At 54.5% G+C, this 19,522-nt stretch overlaps 1 protein-coding gene and 1 long non-coding RNA gene across 3 annotated transcripts; one reads left to right on the plus strand and one right to left on the minus strand.

The window, feature by feature from the left end:
* Positions 1 to 862: 862 nt before the first annotated feature.
* On the minus strand, positions 863 to 16,752 carry FOXRED2 (FAD dependent oxidoreductase domain containing 2). 2 transcript variants are annotated; one of them, XM_030320532.1, is made up of 8 exons: positions 15,569 to 16,752; positions 14,109 to 14,360; positions 13,715 to 13,978; positions 12,619 to 12,785; positions 9,530 to 9,695; positions 8,010 to 8,251; positions 5,762 to 5,932; positions 863 to 2,078 (listed from the first exon to the last, which is right to left on the minus strand). In XM_030320532.1, exons 1-8 carry the CDS (start codon positions 16,114 to 16,116, stop codon positions 1,831 to 1,833), a joined length of 2,058 nt encoding a protein of 685 aa, XP_030176392.1. In that variant the 5' UTR covers positions 16,117 to 16,752; the 3' UTR covers positions 863 to 1,830. The 2 variants fall into 2 exon arrangements, with proteins under 2 accessions (XP_030176392.1, XP_030176390.1); XM_030320530.1 differs by having other exon boundaries at positions 1,990 to 3,421.
* Positions 8,139 to 9,629, plus strand: LOC115517673. The gene is made up of 5 exons (XR_003970006.1): positions 8,139 to 8,229; positions 8,393 to 8,448; positions 8,659 to 8,787; positions 9,135 to 9,254; positions 9,541 to 9,629. It is a non-coding gene; the product is annotated as an uncharacterized LOC115517673 (long non-coding RNA).
* Positions 16,753 to 19,522: the final 2,770 nt, after the last annotated feature.

A 19,522-nucleotide genomic window follows, 5' to 3' on the forward strand; every position in this document is an offset into this window, starting at 1 on the left:
AGCCGAAGTTGGACGCTTAACCGACTGAGCCACCCAGGCGCCCCTATTTTCTTTTCCAAATTACTTATCAGTTTTACAAGGAAAATACCAGGGAAGGCATCTCTAATCAGCTAACCCACGAAACCATGTCTTATGAAACACAAACAAGGCTGGCTGAAATTCTGATGGAATTCACGATCTGGCGGATGATGGGAGAAAGCAGATGTCACACAGGCGTCAGTGAATTATTTGTTGAAGCACCTTGAACTTTTATTGGTACAAGGAGCTTAGCCGCCGTTGGTAACTGGTTAGGTGTGTGATGTGTGTGACCTTACAGGACAGTCTGAATTCAAGGATTTGTTTTACAAAACGTTTTGGAAAAGGGCGGCCAGGCTGACGGGCCCCACATCTGGTTTACATGTAATTTGTATGAACTATGGCGAACCCAGCCCCCTGGGGTTAGAGAGAGATCCTTAGATGGCTCAGCCCTGGACAAATGATGCCCAGTATCGTCCCAGGGAAGTACCTCCCCTCCAGGCTCAGACTGCCGAGTGTCACTACTATAACTGCACGACTGGAGCGAGAGGGGTCTGCAGACAAGCAGCGGGCCCGGGGGCGGAGGCTGAGAGAGGAAGAGGATGTTCCCAGAAAAGGGCCCTGGATCCAGAAAGCCTGTGTCCCTTGAATTCTGAACACATACGTGGACAGTAAGAACCAGTGAAGAAGCAAAATCATTTAGGGTCCTGAGCTTTGAAAAATCACCATGATTATTTTATGTGCAAATGCTTTCCTTTCCGTGATCTACTCCTAAATGGGACGAAAATGCCTGACAGGAGTGTAGGAAGGGAGCAGACTTCTGGGGAGGAAGAAGAGCGAGAAGAGGTAAGAGAACCAGAAAGTAATCGCATTCTTGTTATTGTACAAATGCAGTTGGAAATGCCTCCTTGCTGAGCCAGGCTCCGTATAAACAGCAGGTGAATCACCTCGGAAAGAATCCTCTCTGAAAGATAGCATGGTGACAGTTTTACAAAACGTGCTCGGGCAGGCCAGAGGCAGAGCGTCGTTCGGGATGCCAGAGGGCAAGGGCACGGTGCCGAGCAGGAGGGAAGAGAAGAGAACGCAGAGGTTGAAGATTAAGTCGGGGAGTGCAGTCTTGGGGCGGGCGCAGCTCTGAGTACAGGGAGAAACCTGTTTAGATAAGGTGGCTTGGCAGGAGCTGTCCCGTCTCTGCCTGGTGACAGCGGCTGGGCCTAAGATGATAAACTGGGCTGGCCCCCCTGGGTTCTGGGAACAGAGGCCGGGGTAGGGAGAGGCAGTGGTGAGGTGGGCAGGGTGGAGGCCTCAGGGCCACCCCAGACAGGGGCTCTGGGAGTCACCTACCCTCTCTGGGCTGATATCTTCATCAAGGGTGACAGTCCCACCTGCCTGAGATGGTTGAGGACAACAGAGCGTCTGCTTTATAAAGTGCCTGCCACAACCCCTTAGGAAGATGAGGACAGTTCCGCCTGTGACACGATCTGCAGGCGGGATCCTGGTTCATCTGAAGACCAGAAGGAAATGGAACCGCTGGGTGCTTGACGGGGACAGAACTGAGCCAGCCTGGTGCTCAAGGACCGTCCACTTGCGGACGGGCCTGGCTGTGGGAGGCGACCCCGCCTGGGAGAGGATGCTGTTTTCTGGACCCCGCCTCCCAGGCACCAGACCGGAGGGGAGACCACTGGCTGGCCTCCCTCAGCCTTGACATGCCCCCTGCGTGTTCTCTTGGTCACTGTGACAATCTGAGTGGTCTTCGGCAACCACAATGGTGGGACAGAGGCGCAGCTGTGGGCCTGGGTGGGAGAAGGCTGGCTGTCACAACTCTTCCTTGTTGCTGTCGTGGGGCTGGAGCAGCGGAGGCCCGGGGGCCAGGGGGCCACCCTCGGGCCCCTGGGCCCCGTCCTCGCGGCGCCTGCCCACGGTGGCATAGCCCTGCGGGAACCTGCGCTCCTCTCCGTGCCGCCGGAGGCTCTCAGTTCCCACGAGCCCCTGCGTTCTCAGGTACCCCTGCTGGCAGAAGGGAGGCAGCTTCTGGTGTGTTAGGGCAAACAGGAAGCAGGACTCTACACAGAAGCAAAAGGAGATAAATGAATAAGATGGAAGAGGAGGAGGGGCTGCCGACGTCCCGGGGCCTCACCCAGGCCTTGAGCTGGGAGCTCACTTTTGTGGGTACCTCCCATCCGATCTGAGTAGCCACGGATCTCGTCCCTCCCCGAGGTTCCAAGAATAGGAGGCTTCGCGGACATTCTGGAAGAACAAGGCTCCAAATGGAAAGCAAAAACCACAGATATGACTCAGCTCCCAGGGGTCTGGGCCCAACACGGTGCTCTGCAGGGAGCCAGCCCCAGCTGGGAGCTCAGCCACCCTGAAGCAGACCCCTCAGCCTTTTCTTCTAGAAGCTGGCCTGGCTGGGGCCAGAAGCTGGGTGGTCAGTCCTATTCTGAGCTCAGAGCTGCCTGCGAGGATTTATCCACCTCAGCAATGTCTGGGTTGCACATACTGTGTGTAAAGCACTGTGCGAAGCACTGTGTTCTAAGCACCATGCGGGGCGGGCAGGGGAAACTGGTAAACCCTCGTCTGTACCACAGCAGAGAGTTGGCACACAGATCCAGTCTGCTCTATCAGGAAACAGCTGTGGATGTTTATGATTCAGAGGTATGAAGAAACCACCAGAAGAGCAAGAAGCAGTTCCTTCTGGGGAACGAGGGTGTAAGTGAGAAGTCTTTTAGCTAAGCGCTTATGTAACTTTCACTTACAAAACAGAAAAGACGAAACAGATAGGGGCTCAGTCTTCTCAGGGATTTAGAGACAAGATGAGAAGGAGCAAATGTCCAAAACTGTCTTGAGGCTTATATCTCAAAAACAAAAAACAACCCCCTCCCTCCCTCCTCCTCCGCCCGCCACAAACAGGCACGTTACAAAGGACGTTGTGAGGCTTGCATGGGTGAACAGGCTGTAGGGAGCTACATGGATAGTATTTCCTATTTTATTTCTGACTTATGCACGGATGGCCCATGGGAGAACGGTCCTGAGCAGGGAAGACCGCAGGTGCAGGGGAGGACGGCGGAGCGGCAGACTTTTGGCAAGCACCACCTTCCGGTGACATACGTCACCCCTTCTGCAGGGGCCAGGGGGCGGAAGAGCCCAGCAGAATCAGGGGCCAAAGCTAGCAGCTGCACATCAGCTAAGGGGGTGGAGGAGAGCCCGCTTCCCTGCCAGCTGGCCCCGAGGCGGGAGGACTCTTCCAAGGTGAAGGCAGTGACGCTCAGCGGCTTGCAGTGCTGAGCAGGATCTGGGGGGTGGGAGCCAGGAGGCTGCAGGGCCCGGATGACGCACTGTGGTGGCCGTGCCCCAGGGTGGGATACACTCCCTAACAGGCACGGTCGTCTTCGTGTACTCCCGAAACCTCGAGAAACAGGCAGGGATTTTGTCGCTGAGATCTTTAGACCCGTATCACGTAATTTCCCGTGCAAGCGTGTGGTCACGGTTGATAGTCTGCGGATGCCAGCCCTTCAAAGCTGCTTGGCCCTGCGTTACGAATTACCTCTGAGTATCTACGTATATTTAGACTATGAATTTAAACTATTGTTTCAAGCCATCCCTCTCTTTAAAAAAATTTTTTTTAATGTTTATTTTTGAGAGAGAGACAGACAGACAGACTGTGAGTGGGGGGCGGGCAGAGAGAGAGCGAGATACAGAATCTGAAGCAGGCTCCAGGCTCTGAGCTGTCAGCACAGAGCCCAATGCGGGGCTGGAACTCATGAACTGTGAGATCATGACCTGAGCTGAAGTTGGATGCTTAACCGACTAAGCCACCCAGGCGCCCCAAGCCATCTCTCTTAATATACGCATTTTTATTTCAAAGTTGACTGAGGCTGTTGAGAGGATACCGACCATCTCTAACCTGATTTGATAGCAATAGTGCCTGATATACAACTGATGTTCAAAAGATGTTTGCTGAACACAAAAGAGTGGATGTCCTGGGCATTCGGGGGGTTTAAAAAAAGACAAAAAATTGGCTTGTTTCAATTAGTTCTCCCTCTGGATCATCAGACTTCTGTCAATGCTATCTTCCAGTTCACCAATTCTCTCTTCACCTCTGTCTAAAGTGCTACTTTATCTTTCGGTTGAGTTTCTAATTACACATTTTTTTCACTTCCAGAAGTCTTACTTGGATCTTTCTGAAAGCTGACCAGTCAATTATATTTTTAAGAATCTGTTTGTTTCCTTATATGTTTACTTTTTTAAAATTTATCTTAAAGTTTACCTATTTTGAGAGGGTGCGAGTGAGTGCACATGCAAGAGCAGGGGAAGGGCAGAGAGACACAGAGAGAGTCCCAAGCAGGCTCCACGCTGCCAGTACAGAGTCTGACTTGGGGCTCAAACTCCCCAACTGTGAGATCACGACCTGAGCTGAAATCAAGAGTCAGATGCTTAACTGACTGAGCCACCCAGGCGCTCCATTTTTCTTACATATTTTAGACAGACTTTGTCTCCTCTGTTTGTAACTGTTCCAATTCCCACAGTTTTTTTGGTTTGATCCCACAGTTTGTTTTTTCTACTGACCCTCTCTTGTGGCTATTTGTGTCCTTATATGTTAAGTGCTTTTTGCTTGGTGGGGGAGGGACACGGGTTCACCTTAACCTGGAGCTTCATCTGTGGGAATGTTTTTTTGAGCCCTAGTTTTAAAGTGTGTTTCTTCACAGAAGACTTGCATTTACTTCTGTGATTTTTGCACACCGATGGTGTGAAGTTTGGCCCCAAACTCACATGAGCGAGGCTTAGGGGTTAGAAATTCTCAGGAGAGGGGCGCCTGGGTGGCTCAGTCCGTTGAGCGTCAGACTTCGGCTCAGGTCATGATCTCGCGGTCTGTGAGTTCGAGCCCTGCATCAGGCTCTGTGCTGACGGCTCAGAGCCTGGAGCCTGCTTCGGATTCTGTCTCCCTCTCTCTCTGACCCTCCCCCGCTCATGCTCTGTCTCTCTCTCTCTGTCAAAAATAAATAAAACATTAAAAAAAAATTAAAAAAAAAAAAAGAAATTCTCAGGAGAGATTCTCCCTTTACCCAGAGCCCAAAAGCATGAGTCTCCATCATCTTCTCTTGGGAGTGTTTTGTGCCTCCTAGTGGATCCACTGAGATCCAAGCTTATGTGAGAGTCTCTAAACAGACCTCCTACCCTGCTGCTTTACCTTCCCACCCGCAAGTGCTGTCAGTTACCCGGGCTCTAGGCTACTGATGATTGGTGACAGACCATGTCCAGCAATGGCCTTATGCTTTTCCTAGCATCTGGCCTCTGGAGAGTTCCCTTTTTTTCCTGCCGGTTCTTTAAAAGTGACATTTGGGGCTCAGTCAGTTGAGCATCTCTTGATTTCAGCTCAGGTCATGATCCCAAGGTCATGGGATCGAGCCCCGCATCGGGTTCCACGCTGAGCACAGAGCCTGCTTGGGATTCTCTCTCGCTCTTTCTCCCTCCCTCTGCCCCTCTCCCCCTCTCCCCAGCTTTCTCTCTCTCTCTCTAAAATAAATAAAATGAAAAAAAATTAAACAACAATGACATTCAATTCAGCAACTTCAGGTGTGCTGTCCTGGGAGAGATTTCTGCGGACATCTAGTCTACGCCGTGGATAACCGAATTCTCAAGTTTAGATTTCTAGATGTGAATCCTGAAACCTCAGGGGAAGCGGATCTACCTGGTCTTCTTTCAACTTCCAGCTCACTGACTCTGTCCTTCCAGGAACTTAAGTTACCTGCATAGAAGCTTCGCAGATCGGTGTCCAAACAGTTCTCCAGGAAGCGCCTCAGAGGTAAGATGTGCCCCACCGGGGCGGTCCAGTCCGTCAAGAAATCTTCCACGATGTGGTGGATGGCTGTGGGCCGAGGCAGGGCCCAGTCGGCAGGGCGGAACCTCACCTCCTGCTCTGTGGGGACGAGAGGGGAGACGGGTCAGGGCCCGGCGGGCTCCCATCCTGGAGGTGACAGCGTGGTTCCCACACATCCCAGGTGCTTCCCGCGCTCCCTCACGCTCGGCTCGCCGGCCACACTCTGCGCTGGGCAGCAGCCGGCCTGTTCAAGGGCCATCTCTGTGTTTGCAAGGTTGGCACGAGGGAGGGACTGGATCTGTTCCTTGTGGTATCGGAAAGCGGAACCAAGACTAATTACTTGTACTTGGTGTTTTTCTAAGACGCGCATGGACTGAGGGCCACGGCGATTGCTTCAGAACTGCTCTTTCTCTGAGGAGACTCGGAGGCCCCGCGAGAAGGGTCTGGGGGCTCATCTAGTCCAGCTTCCCACCTGGTGTGGATTCCTTCAGTGGTGTCCCGGGCAGATGGCCATTAAGTCGTGACTCGACCATCCTCGTACTGGGAAACTCGATGTCCGGGGGCGACCCATTCCACTGCTGGACAGCTTTGAGTAGGAGTCACTCCTGATTCTGAATAGAAGCCTGCGCTCCTGTCACTTTGACCTGCTGATACTACCTCTGCCTGTTTTTAGAATACCTCTTCCCAGGGACAGCTCTTTAGTTTCCGGAGCAGGAATCACATTCCCCAGCGGGGAGGGGGGTTCATCTGTTGGTAGCTACTCTGTGCCAAGCACCGTGCTGACATTCTGTGTTTTCAGTTTTTGTTTTAAAGACTTTATCTTATTAAAAAAAATTTTTTTTTCACATTTACTTATTTTTGAGACAGACAGAGCATGAGCAGGGGAGGGGCAGGCAGAGAGAGAGAAACACACACACACAGAATCGGAAGCAGGCTCCAGGCTTTGAGCTGTCAGCACAGAGCCCGATGCAGGGACTGAACCCATGAACTGTGGGATCATGACCTGACCTGAAGTCGGATGCTTAACTGACTGAGCCACTTGGGTGCCCCAAGACTTTGTTTAAAAAAAATTTTTTTTAATGTTTATTTTTTTTTTTAATTTTTTTTCAACGTTTTTATTTATTTTTGGGACAGAGAGAGACAGAGCATGAACGGGGGAGGGGCAGAGAGAGAGGGAGACACAGAATCGGAAACAGGCTCCAGGCTCCGAGCCATCAGCCCAGAGCCTGACGCGGGGCTGGAACTCACGGACCGCGAGATCGTGACCTGGCTGAAGTCGGACGCTTAACCGACTGCGCCACCCAGGCGCCCCTTAATGTTTATTTTTGAGAGAGAGACAAAGCGTGGGCAGGGGAGGGGCAGAGAGAGTGAGAGAGTAAGAGAGAGTGAGAGATTGAGACAGACACAGAATCTGAAACAGGCTCCAGGCTCTGAGCTGTCAGCACAGAGCCCGACACAGGGCTCGAACTCATGAGCTGTGAGATCATTGGCCTGAACCGAAGTCGGACGCTTAACCGACTGAGACACCCAAGCGCCCCTATTTTATTTTTAAGTAATCTCTACGCTCAGTGTGGGGGCTTGAACTCACAACCTCAAGATCAAGAGTCGGATGCTCTACTGAGTGAGCCAGCCGGGTGCCCCACGTTCTGTGTTTTTTTTTTTTTTAATCTCGTTTATCTTCACACAATTCTATTGTTAGCCCCACTTTACAAATGAGGAAGCGGAGGCTCAGAGAGTGTAGGTAACGGTCCAAGGCCACACAGCAAGGAAAGGGCAGCCTGGGAACGCTGCCCGGCTTTTCCGCGCTTTTTATGCTGCACGCCTGTGTTAATCACGTCCAGCTCCTTTCCCTGCGCCCTCTGAGAGTCAGTCTCCAGGTCCCCTCCCCCTCCACGCTCAGCCTCCCTTGGAGACACAGAGCAAGACTGTGGCGCCTTGAGGAGATCACGACACTCCACGTGTGGCCTGCCCAGGTCACGGTACGCGCCAGAACCTGGGAACGTCGTTTCTCATTCGTGGACCCTGTGCCTCGTTTGCTCTGTGGGCGGAGTCCCCAGTGCCCTCCCCACCCCATGTCCTCCTGTCAGCTGAAAGTGTTGTGTGAGGGCTTAGCGGTGACAAGGTAACGGGCAGCGGGGGCCGAGCGGTGTCGGGGGACAGCAGAGGTCTGGCTCACCAGTGGGGAGGTGCCTATAGTAGTAGATGACGGGGTGGAGGAAGTTGGACTGCCACGCATCTTCCGTGTGCCCCACGGACCGGTCATGAAAGAAGACGTCCTTGTCGGGCCCAGAGAAATTTCTGCCATACTCCATGTTGATGACGAAGAGCCCGTGCCTGGCCCTCCTTCCTGTGATGGTCTCCAGCTGGGCCAGCATCTGCATGGGGAGCTCCTCCAGGTACTCAAACGCCGTGGCGTTCCTGGGGATAAGGGCAGCGCGGGTGGCCAAGACCCTCAGTGCCGCGGCAGAGGTGGGATGGGCGCGCGCGTGTGCCTCTCGTGCAATTGTCTACAGGCTCCGATTGTTCTGCACACACCTCACTTGAGCCTTACTGTCACAGCTGAACCCCGACTTACACAGGAGACAGATTCCAGAAAACTCTGAGTAACCTGAAAGGTATCTGGGGAAGGGGTGACCCGGGCTGAGAGGCCAGTCACGGAAAAGCCCCGGGAGGGAGCCTGGGTGTCTTTGAGGGACGGGAGGCAGGCTGGCCTCGAGCGGAGGGGCAGGAGAAGGGCTGGGGGCAGGTCGAGGAGGGCTTCTGGGTGCCATGACGGGAACGCTCGGTTTCACGTGGGTTCTCCCACTCGCTTTCTCCCTGAGAAGGGAAGGCCACCGGCCCCTGGAGAGTGCTGTGCAGAGATGAACATGTGTGACTCAGGTTTTAAGAGGACCGCCCGGCCGCTGTGTTGAAAGCAGACCACGGGCAGAGGTGCAAGGCTGTAGGTGGTTCAGGTGAGAGATGCTGGGGGGCTGGACCAAGGCGGTGCCACCGGGGCGGGTGAGGGGTGGTCAGATTCTTGACAGAATTTGAAGGCAGTGCTTACGGGGTGTGGGGCGAGTCGGAGTGTGGAGAGTGGGTATGGAAGAGAGGAGTCCGGGTGTGGGGTGTCTTGTGCTGAGCACAGGCGAATTCCTCGTGTGTCCTTGAACTTGGAGAGCTGTTGCCCTCCCTGGCTTTGGGTCGGGCTGCTCCCTCTGAGAGATGCCCCCTGCGTCTGACCTGTCCTCTGAGCACCCTTCTCCGTCCCTGCTCTGCTGTGTGTCGTCTGTGATCTGCCACCTGTCACTTAACCGATAAGGAGACAACACGGTCCTGGCCTGAGGGAGACCCTTCACCCGCATCGCTGCGGTTTACTACCCATCCGCTCAGTGCCAAGTGCGGTCCACCAGTTACCTTTACTCCTGCCTGCAACGTAAAGGTTATTATCCCCATTCCGCAGATGCGAGAAAGGCTCAGAGAGGCTAAGTGACTTGCCCAAGGTCACACAGGCAGAAGGCGGTTGAGCTGGGAGGCACACCCAGGTCCGTCTGTCTGTCGAGCTTGTGGTGTTGATTTCATCGATTTCCACCTCCCCCCCCGCCCCCGCCCCTGCCCCCTGAAGGCTTCACTTAGGAGGGAACCACTGGGCCACTCCATGCTGGGGACAGGCAGAGAAGAGCTCCTACCCGTGAATGGTGGAGCTGGGCTACTCACTCCTTCAGCAGGACGACATCGGCCAGCACGCCGAACATCTGGTAGAGCCCAGAAGCCTCGTTGATGCGCCGGACGATGGAGCTCGTCAGCTGTGAGATGGGGTGCTCGGTGGAGGGCCAGGCGACGCCGTGGTGGCGATGCTCCAGCAGGCGGTGGACGGCACGCGCTGAAACGGCCAGAGGGAGGAACAGCATGCCATACTTCAGATTTCATCTTTCACCACCCCGAGGGACGCACGGCCCCTGCCAACCTCTTGGGGCTCAATAACGCTTGTGTGCGGGGCTCCAAAATGCCTCCGGCGGGGCGCCTGGGTGGCTCAGTCGGTTAAGCATCCGACTGTTGACTTCGGCTCACGTCATGATCCCACAGTTTGTGAGTCCGAAGGCCGTGCTGCGCTCCGTGCTGGCAACTTGGAGCCTGCTTGGGATTCTCTCCATCTCCTCTCTTGCTGGCCCTCCCCAGCTCTTACTCTGTCTCTCAAAATAAATAAACTTAAAAAAGAAAAAAAAAGAACATGCCTTTGGAGCAGAGTCAGTCAAGGTTTCCCACCAAGGGCCAGATGGGCCGTATTTTGGGCTCTACAGCCCGGTCGGCTGGACTACTCAGTTCTGCTTCCGGCACGAAAACAGCCCGAGTGGGTACCTGAATGGATGGGAGCGGCTGGATCCGGCTCCAGGCCAGAGTGGGCCCGGCCCCGCTTTAGGCCCCCTGCACGTGGATGTCCCACGCTACCCCTCACAGGTGCTAGGTCAACCCCGGACCCTGAGCCTCCCTCTGACCCCGCTCCCCTTCCCGGGGTTTTGTTCCCCTCAGAGACTCCCAGCTGGGAAACCTTTCAGTGCCTCCCGTCCTCCAGAGTCTAAATCCAAGCTGTCCCTAAATTCTACTGATGGAAGGACAGCACAGTGACAGCTGTCTGAAATGACAGGGAGATGTTCTGCCGCATATCTGGGGCTGCCGTGCACAGTTGTGGAATCGGCCTTGCTCTCCCAAAACGAATCAACACGATATCCAAATCCGAGAAAGGCAAGAACACAGACAGACCACGCACGTGACGGGAGACTCAGCTGGCCAACAGTCACGGGAGAAGCTGTTCGGCCTCCCCAGATACCCGACTCTGGAGGAAACGATGGCTAAGCTGAGTTTTGCACAAGGTCGAGGAACCGCACAGCCAGTGGGGTCTGGGGAGGGTCCCCTGACAAAAGGGGCCACAATCTTGGGAGAGCCTGGCACGTTCTGAAAAGCAGGCAAGGGACCAGGCTGGAAAGGTGAGCTGGCAGGGGCCTGGCAAAGCTTGGAGCGGCATGCCAAGGAGCTGGAGCCTTCCCCGGGGAGGAGGGGAGCCACTAAGAACGGCTTAAGCTGTAAGCAGGGGAAAGAGAAGATTTTTTTGTTTGTTTATAGGAAGGGTATTTTGTCAGGCAGCTGGAAGAGATACAGGAGGGCCCCGGGCCGGGCGTCTGGCCTGTCCTTCCGTGTGGTATTGGTCTGTGCCGTTCACATTTTATCTTCTGTTGCTTTCCTCTGCCTTACTGTTTGCTTCTGGTCTCCTGTGGGACCTGTTTCTCGGGCCTGAGCAGGATGTGTGGGCCACGTCACCCCTCCCCCAGCAGGATCCTCAGCCGGTAGTAGTGACCACAGAGCAACCCAGGACTGCTTCCCATTTGCCTGGAGCTTCGTGGTCGGCTGTGAGCTTTAGAATCAGACACGTGTGCATTCGTATTACCCTTCTGCCAACTGGCTCGGTGACTCTGGGCAAGTTACTTAAGTTCTCTGTGCCCCAGTTTCCTTATCTGGAAAAATGGTGCAGAAATAACAGGGGTGCCGTGAGGATTAACTATGTGAGCTGGGGAAAGGTCAGGGGACCGAAGGAAGGAGGTGGGGGGGGGGCAGGATCTGTCAGGAGAGCAGGTGCAGGGAGGGTAACATGCATGGAAACAATGACGAAGGTTTTTTTTTTCTGTAAGAAAATTTTTTTTAACGTTTATTTTTGACACAGAGAAAGAAAGCGAGCAGGGGAGGGGAAGAGAGAGAGGGAGACACAGAATGTGAAGCAGGCTTCAGGATCTGAACTACCAGCACCGAGCCCGACGTAGGGCTCAAACCCACAGACCGTGAGATCAGGACCTGAGCCCAAGTGAGATCATGACCTGAGCCGAAGTCGGACACTTAACTGACTGAGCCACCCAGGCGCCCCAAGGATTTCTTATCGGGGAGACACAGCTAAAGGGACAGATGCTTCTCCTTCTGGGTGTGTGTGTTTGTATTCGATCTGCGGATATTTTGGCTTATAGACGGGAAACACTCTCTCTGGTTTCCTTCTCCGACAGCACCTATCACCCGTGGGCCATAAAATACATTGTCTGGAAATCAAACATGGTTATTTTTCCCTGCCAAACAGGAAGGATAGTCAAATGCAAAAATGAACATTAAGCCACTGGGAGTCATCAAATTAAACACAGAAATGCCAGGATGCGGGAAGCCTTGTGGTGTCTATGGCAAAGTCAACTGGTCCACATAACACTCACCATGCAACCAAGTACCCATCCAATAGCCCGCCTGAGGTGCAGAAAATTTATACTCTCATGACTGATTTAATTCGACCGCGATTTTGACTGAAATTTGTTGGTACCCAGAGAATCTGTGTGTAATGCTTCATAGCTACAGGTCCCCGGGTATTGCCTTATTTAGTCCTTACAACAGCCCTGAGGGCGGAAAGTTCACCTCGATTACATCTCTGATGGCAGGCCGTCCAGATGAGGCTTCTAGAGAGGTCATAAAGCCTCACCTCTCAGACCACCCAGCGGGGGAGGAACCCACATCAGCACCCCCCAAGCTTGGCCTTCTTGCCAATACCTGGTACCTCGCTGGCACGGGATTCAAGCATGTAACTTGCCAACTCCCAATGTACTTAACTTTCATACCTTATCTGACACTTTCCTAGACAAATTACTCAGACCACAAAAACATGCTGCCATCTGTCCCGGACAGATCGACCTATCGACTACTGATAAGCAATCTCATCGAGGCTGCTGGAAATCAGGAGTATGTTTATAAACCCTGGGGTTTATTCTCTCTGCCGGGCTCACCTGTGTATCGGAATCCATGAATGAAGCCCCCGGCCGATTTCCGGTAATCCACCGAGTGGCTGGCGGTACCCAGGACAAAGAGACCCCGGCTTCCTTTGGACTCATAGCTAGCTTTCACCAGCGGGTACTTCTTGCTGAACTCACCCCCAGAAGACAGTCGGAGGGACCTGTGAGCGGAAAGTGTGGTTAACAGAAATCACTGCTGTGTATGAAACACGTATGCTGCGCTCAGCCCTGCGCTAAGTCTAAGTGCTTTATATCCCTTGTTGCATTTAAACCACACCATGACCTTGGAAGGTGGGTATGTTTATCTCTACTTAACAGACGGGGATAACCGAGGCTCAGGTTGAAGTTGTGGTGGGTCAGGGATGGGGCCAGGATTCAAGCCTGACTGGAGGCTTAGGCTCTGGGCTCTGACTTAATGGGATGGCAGTCTGGTTGAGGCCTTCCAGCTTCTCCTTGTCCGCCCGTGCTCTGGCCAGAGAAAAGTGAGACACTGGACGGATTCTTTAATACCAAACCTTGCCAAGGTACCGGGGCAGCGATGTCTAAAGCAAGGTAGTTCACAATCGTGACGCTGGCAGCTACCATTTTGTTAAGCATATAACATGTGCCGAGTACTTTCTGGATTAATCCTCACAGTGGCCCTGTGAGAAAATAGGATCCTCGTTTTAGTGATGAAGAGACCGGACGCAGCACGGTTAAGTAACTGTCCCAGAGCCCGCAGATTTGCTAAGCGGAGAATCTCAGACCGACACCAGTGCCTGCGTCCTTAGCCACCTTGCAGCAAATTCACCATTTTATTCTGCCTCGGCTCATCTCCCCCTCTCTCCGGTGGAAGATCACAACGCAGACAAAGACCCGCCGTTGCTGCTGCTACCCGATGGAGGGCCTCAGGGCCTTCGGTCCCTGTGAGGACAGACAGCTCATGTCCTGGGTGGGAGATGAGGCAGCAGCTACATCCACTGTGATGGCGCAGTCCTGAAAGCCGTCGCTGGCCCACTGGACGGTGATTCTCCACCCCCCCCTCCCCCCCAGGGGAGATATCAGAAGGGATTTGCTAAGTGATCCCAGCTCCTCCCCCGTTTGGACTCACTTGTCGAAAATGGAGAAGTCGAAGTTCCAGCCCAGGCAGCGGATGACCCGGTCGTAGGCCACGCGCATGGCGAAGTTGTCATTGTCGTCCTGGGGGAGGGTGATGGCGTCGGCGCTCTGGTTGCCTTCCTCCAGAAAGAACTTCAGGGTGACGCGGAACTTGCCCTCACGGTCCTTCACGATGGCCAGATCCGTCAGGTCGGACTCCAGCAACCCGTCCAAGGACTTCAGCTGGTAGGTGTCCAGCAGGCCGTTGTTGATGGCCCTGGGGCCCAAGGGAAATGCCAAGAGAGAGAAAGGAGTCCGTACGGGGGACAAGGAGGCTCAGAGGAAGGGGTGGTTGGTCCGGTGGGGTCAGGAAGGGCTTTTGATCCACAAGCAGCCGCGCAGCATACCTGAGGTCTCCAACATAGTGGGTGGCCCAGGACAGCCGGACGCGGGAGCGACTCAGCATGTGGATGAAGTTGGTGACACCCAAGATGTTCTCTGCGGTCTCAAAGGCAGAGTTCCCCCGCCCCAGGATCAGCACATTCTGACCCTCGAAGTCCTTGGGGTCCACGGACACAGACTCGTATCCCTCCGTGTATTCGGAGCCCGGGAAGTCAACCTGGTTGGGGACCGACAAACCGGTGGCTACCAGAAGGACACTGCAGGGAGGGGACAGAGGGAAGATGGCTTAGTCTCTCAGCCGTAAGACTACTACGTGAAAAGCATTCCTTGGATTAGCTGCCTGGCTCGCCCGCCTCGCGCAGGCTGCTGGCTCCTGAAAGAACACAGGAGAACGTCCATTCCTTCATCCATTTAGGGACCCACCCCCGAGTATCAGAGATGTGACCCCCACCCTCACTGAGCCCACCCTAGCGGACAGTCTCCTTTCCATGTTCCTCGGATGATCCCAGACATGAGAATCAACCTGACTCCCTGAGGTGACACGTGAGAAATCAAATCGTTCACCTAATTTTGGACACAGCCGTTAGGGCCACTGTCACCCTCAGGGGTGCAAGGGTCCAAGCTGGCACTACCCTTCTTTCCCCGGGGCTGTAACAAGCAAGGAGCAAGGCTGGGCCTCCGGCAAAAGGCATGAGAATTTGAACTCTGGGCACCTGCCTGGAGCCGGGTGCCAGGCTAATGGCCAGGAAGGGAGGGGGCAGTCTGGTACAGCAGAAAGAACACAGGTTTCGGGGTCAGGAAGACACAGCCTGGGTCAGACTGCAGCTGGATCGCTTATAAACTGTGACACAGCGCCGGTTAATCAACTTCTCTGGGCCTCAATTCTTCATCTGTAAAACTGGGACCAGAGAACTCCCCGCCAGGGTCCTTGCGGGGATTAAATAAGGGCAGTGCGGTGCGTGACCCCGAGTTTGGGCTGTCTACACAATATCGGGCTTTGTCCCAAGCCAAAGCCAGCCAACACCGAATGCTGGTGGCACTGCCTGTTGGACCTCTCACTCTTGTTCGGTCCTGAAATCCCACCGAGCCCATCCAACACTTGCTGGATGTTTTTCCCACAATGTATTTTGGGGAACACCAGTTCTAGGAGATGCTCTGCCAAAAGAGCTTTGTGGGTACATATGTTTAGGCAATGCTGAATGCCCAGTGCCAGAGTGCCACAGTGAACACGAAGGTCTTAAACACTGACAAATCCTGCAGGAAAGAGCTGGTAAGTATCTTCCACGCACATTTGATCATAATTTTTTTGGACACATTTGGGCAACGTTGGGTGAGCTGAACCTCTTAGCACTGGATTTCAGTGGGAGCAAGGAGTGGCAGAAATGCGCATATTCTCTCATTTCTTCCAAACCTACTCGCCAACCAAGGGGTGGCAGCAGATCGGCTCCGGGGCCAGGTTCCTTACCTGCACCGGTGTGCGTGGCCCATCTGGTCCGTCAGGATGAAGTAATGGCCGTTCCAGGCCTGCCGATCCTTGTTCAGAGTGACGTGGGCAATGGTCGTGTTGTACAGCACGTGGAGCCCCAGCCTGTCTGCGAAGTCATCCAGGTAGCGCACCATGTCGCCTGCATCGGGGAAGTAGGCGCTGGAGTAGTGTCTGAAGAGCAGCCGGGCGTCGTGGCTGAGCAGAGAGTTCCAGTCGTGGCGGAGGTTGAACTCGGCGTTGGCCTTGCCCGTGTGCCGCTTGTTGATGCTGATGAGCTTGCGGTGGCGTGGGTAGCGCGTGAAGAAGCTGCCGGGCCGCGGGGCGCGCTCAAACACCGCGTAGTCCCTCCCGGCCCGCTGCAGGAAGTAGGCCATCTGCAGGCCCGCGGGCCCGGCGCCCAGGACGCAGTAGTCCCGGTGCGGGGGCCCCGAGGTCGGGGCTGGGCGCAAGCACAGAGCCGGGTGCAGGGCGAAGGTCAGGAGCAGCCCGGGCGGGCCCCACAGCCCGGCCGCGGCCAAGAGGCTCATCCTGTGGCAGACCAGGGATGTGGGGCCTTGCACCCTGGTTGGTCCCTCCAGGACCGGGGAGATGGGCGAAGGGCTGGGGACCGAGAGAGGGGCAGGGGCTCGCCCACCGCAATCTGAAGTCGGGCCAGGACCACACCCCAAGGCCCTCTGAGCTCATTTGCCTGCCTTCATCCTTTCAACCTCGAATCTGGGGCTCCCCCCAGGCATCCCTAACGCCTCCATCTCCTCCAGGGCCTCGGTTCCCAGGGGCGCCACCCTCTTTCTTATTGCCATAGTAGTACGAGGGCGGGTGTTCCCCCATTCCTCCCCTAATTTGAGGGTGCCCAGCACCCTTCCCGGGCCCTCCCCAGCTGAGACCCTCGAGGTACGCCTCTTTGGCCACGCCCCCGTCCTCAGGTCCTGGACCGGAGGAGGCGTGGCCTGCACGAGCCCCGCCCCCTCCAGGTGCTGGGCGCGCCGGGCTCCCCGGTCACGTGACAGGGATGCCCCAGAACACCTGTCGCCACGCGGCGCTAGGCCGCAGTCCTGCCGGCGCGGGCTCCCCGGGGGCCGCTCCCCACGCGTGCGCGGTGCCCACGTCTGCAGCACCCACTTCCCTGCACGGAGCGCGAACGTCCCAGCCGCACGGGAGGCAGTCCGCAGTCGACTGGGGCCGCGCTCTGCCCGCGGGCGCCCCGGCGGCCCCGCCCCTCCCGCCCGGCCAATGGCAGAGGGCGGGGGTCACGTGCGCGGCGCGCAGCACGCCGGGACGGGCGGGGGGGCCGCGGGCTCCCGGCGGCGCGGGACGGGCGCGCACGTGCTGCCAGTGGGCTGGAGCCACCAGAGGCTGGTGGCGCTGGGGATCGCGGCGCTCTTGGGGCGCCGGGCTCTCGTTTTAAAGCTGTACGTCTCCACGTGTAGGTGAGGCACAGGGGCAGGTGACTTTTGGAGATAAACCCAGTTCTTACACTCTGCTATTAACGTCGCCAAAGACTTGTTGGCTACCCAGTTTGGGGAGTCTGGAAGCCAGGTTAGTGAAGTCAGGACAGAAAAAAGAAATTAACAGGTGTTTGCTACAGGGATTTAGTCTGTTGTTTGCAAAGTGACATCCGTGATTGGCTGACTGTCCCACCAACCCGGAGAAGCAGGCGATTCTGTTTCCTACATTGTGTAGCCACTGGCCAAGATGGAAGTTTAGGAGCGATTTGCTTGAGACCACCCAGTTCGGTGGAACCTGGGATTCACCCCTCCCCTTTTACTCCAAATTATGAGCTCTTTCCAAAAAGTTTCTAATTTATGAGTCATGTGTTGTGTTCTTGGTAATGTTGTAAACAAAGGGGACTGTGATAGGCCAGTATAGACGCAAATCCACTGCTAATTCACAGCAACTGGGTGTGGCTGAAGCACGCAACGTGGATGGCCGATGATGGAGAACCGCTTTTCGGGTGAACTGGCTGACGGAGGTTGGCTTTGCAGAGGTGGAATGTGGATCCTGCATTAGATTTACAGGGCAGAACATAATGCAGTTTTGAGAATACAGGAACCTTCAAGGGGGTGTTAAGCAGTTCGGTGAGACGGGGCCAAGAGTGCTCCTGGTTAGGGCAGCCAAGCCTAGTGTGGAAAGAACTCTGCGGTCTAGCTTCGCATGGCTGGAGCCTCTAGTTAAAAATTGGCCCTGGGTCCTCTAGAGAAGTCTCCCTCGATCTCTCAGAACAACGTATCCACTAAGGAATGCCACTCATCTATTTATAGGTTGTGTCCACATCAGAGAAAAGTTCCATAGAGCAGAAATGATCTTATTCACTCTGGTGACCTCAGTGCTTTCTCCAGTATCTGGCAAACAGGGAGCCATCAGTAAGCATTTGTTGACTAAACACCAAAACCAGACGGGCTATGCCGAGTACCTAACCAAAACTAAGGTAGGAAGGTCTGCTTCTTACTGGTTGTGAAGACTTGAGAATATGTGCTGGCAAGTAACGAAGTACCTGAAATAGTTACTGGTCTTATTTGGGGAGTGGTGGGAAATCTGGCCTGATAAAGCAGGGCAGGGCCTTGACAGTAGGCTGACCCTGAATTACAGGCAGCAGTGGAAGGTTTCGGAGTCGGGACTGAAGCAGTGCAGCTTGATGGCCCCAAGCAGGATGGACAGAGGTAGGGGATAGAGAAAATAAATGAAGCGTGTGGAAGCCGGTGCCAAGGTTTCAGAGACCAGGGCTGGAACCAACTTCCACCTGCCCCCCTCCCCCAGTGAATCTCGCTGGACTGCATCATGGGGCTGCAAGAGGCAGTTTGGGGGAGTACCAGGCCCAGGTCTGAACGCCCATGGCACTTGTCACACCACTTTTAACAATCTGCCTATTTCACAGACTCCCCAGGAAGCATGTTTCATGCACTAGCTAACGTGAACAGGAATAAACGTTTCATTACCTTCTGAGGCTCAATTACTTTGGTTAAATGGTAACTTCAGGAAGGTTACTCAAAAGCTGAGCCTGGGGGCGCCTGGGTGGCGCAGTCGGTTAAGCGTCCGACTTCAGCCAGGTCACGATCTCGCGGTTCGTGAGTTTGAGCCCCGCATCAGGCTGATGGCTCAGAGCCTGGAACCTGTTTCCGATTCTGTGTCTCCCTCTCTCTCTGCCCCTCCCCCGTTCATGCTCCGTCTCTCTCTGTCCCAAAAATAAATAAACGTTAAAAAAAAAAAAAAAAAATTAAAAAAAAAAAAAAAAAAAAAAAAAAAAAAAAAAGCTGAGCCTGTTTCCTCATCAGTACACTGATGTCACTTCGACCAGCATTACAGTTTGGGCTCAGGCTCAGATGATGTATTTATAGAAAGCTTAGTATACCTGGCAAGGTAATTACTTCCTAGTGTCCAGAACAGAACACTATTCATTTATAAAAACTTTACAGGGATGCCCGGGTGGCTCGGTTGGTTAAGCGTCTGACTCCTGACTCGTCATTTCAGCTCAGGTCATCGTTCGTGGGACTGAGCCCTGTGTCAGGCTCTGCGCTGACAAGGCAGAACCTGCTTGGGATTCTCTGTCCCTCCCCAGCTCGCATGCTCTTGCTGTCAAAATAAACATTAAAAAAAAAAAAAAGTCTGCATACCCTAAGCATCTGTGGCAGATTTATGACACATTGCTTTGAGGGTGCCGGCTTGAGACTGTCACCTGCCCGAACCAAACTTCAAAATAATTTACAAACCACTGAGCATCACCCACTGGAACATCCATCAGAGTCTTGTGGGGCAGTCTTCTTCATAAGCAGCACACCCACCTTGACCTTCCAAGACCGTGCCCTGCTTTACCTTTCACTAGGGAGTTATGTCTCCCAGGGGCAACAGACGGGTCTGGTGCAGCCAGCAGGCACCCACGTCTGTGGAAATGGACTTCCTACGGGATCTCCAGGAGGCACCTCACAACTGACGACACTC

The sequence above is a fragment of the Lynx canadensis genome, chromosome B4 (assembly GCF_007474595.2).
Source record: "Lynx canadensis isolate LIC74 chromosome B4, mLynCan4.pri.v2, whole genome shotgun sequence".
In the NCBI taxonomy this organism is placed as follows: domain Eukaryota; kingdom Metazoa; phylum Chordata; class Mammalia; order Carnivora; family Felidae; genus Lynx; species Lynx canadensis.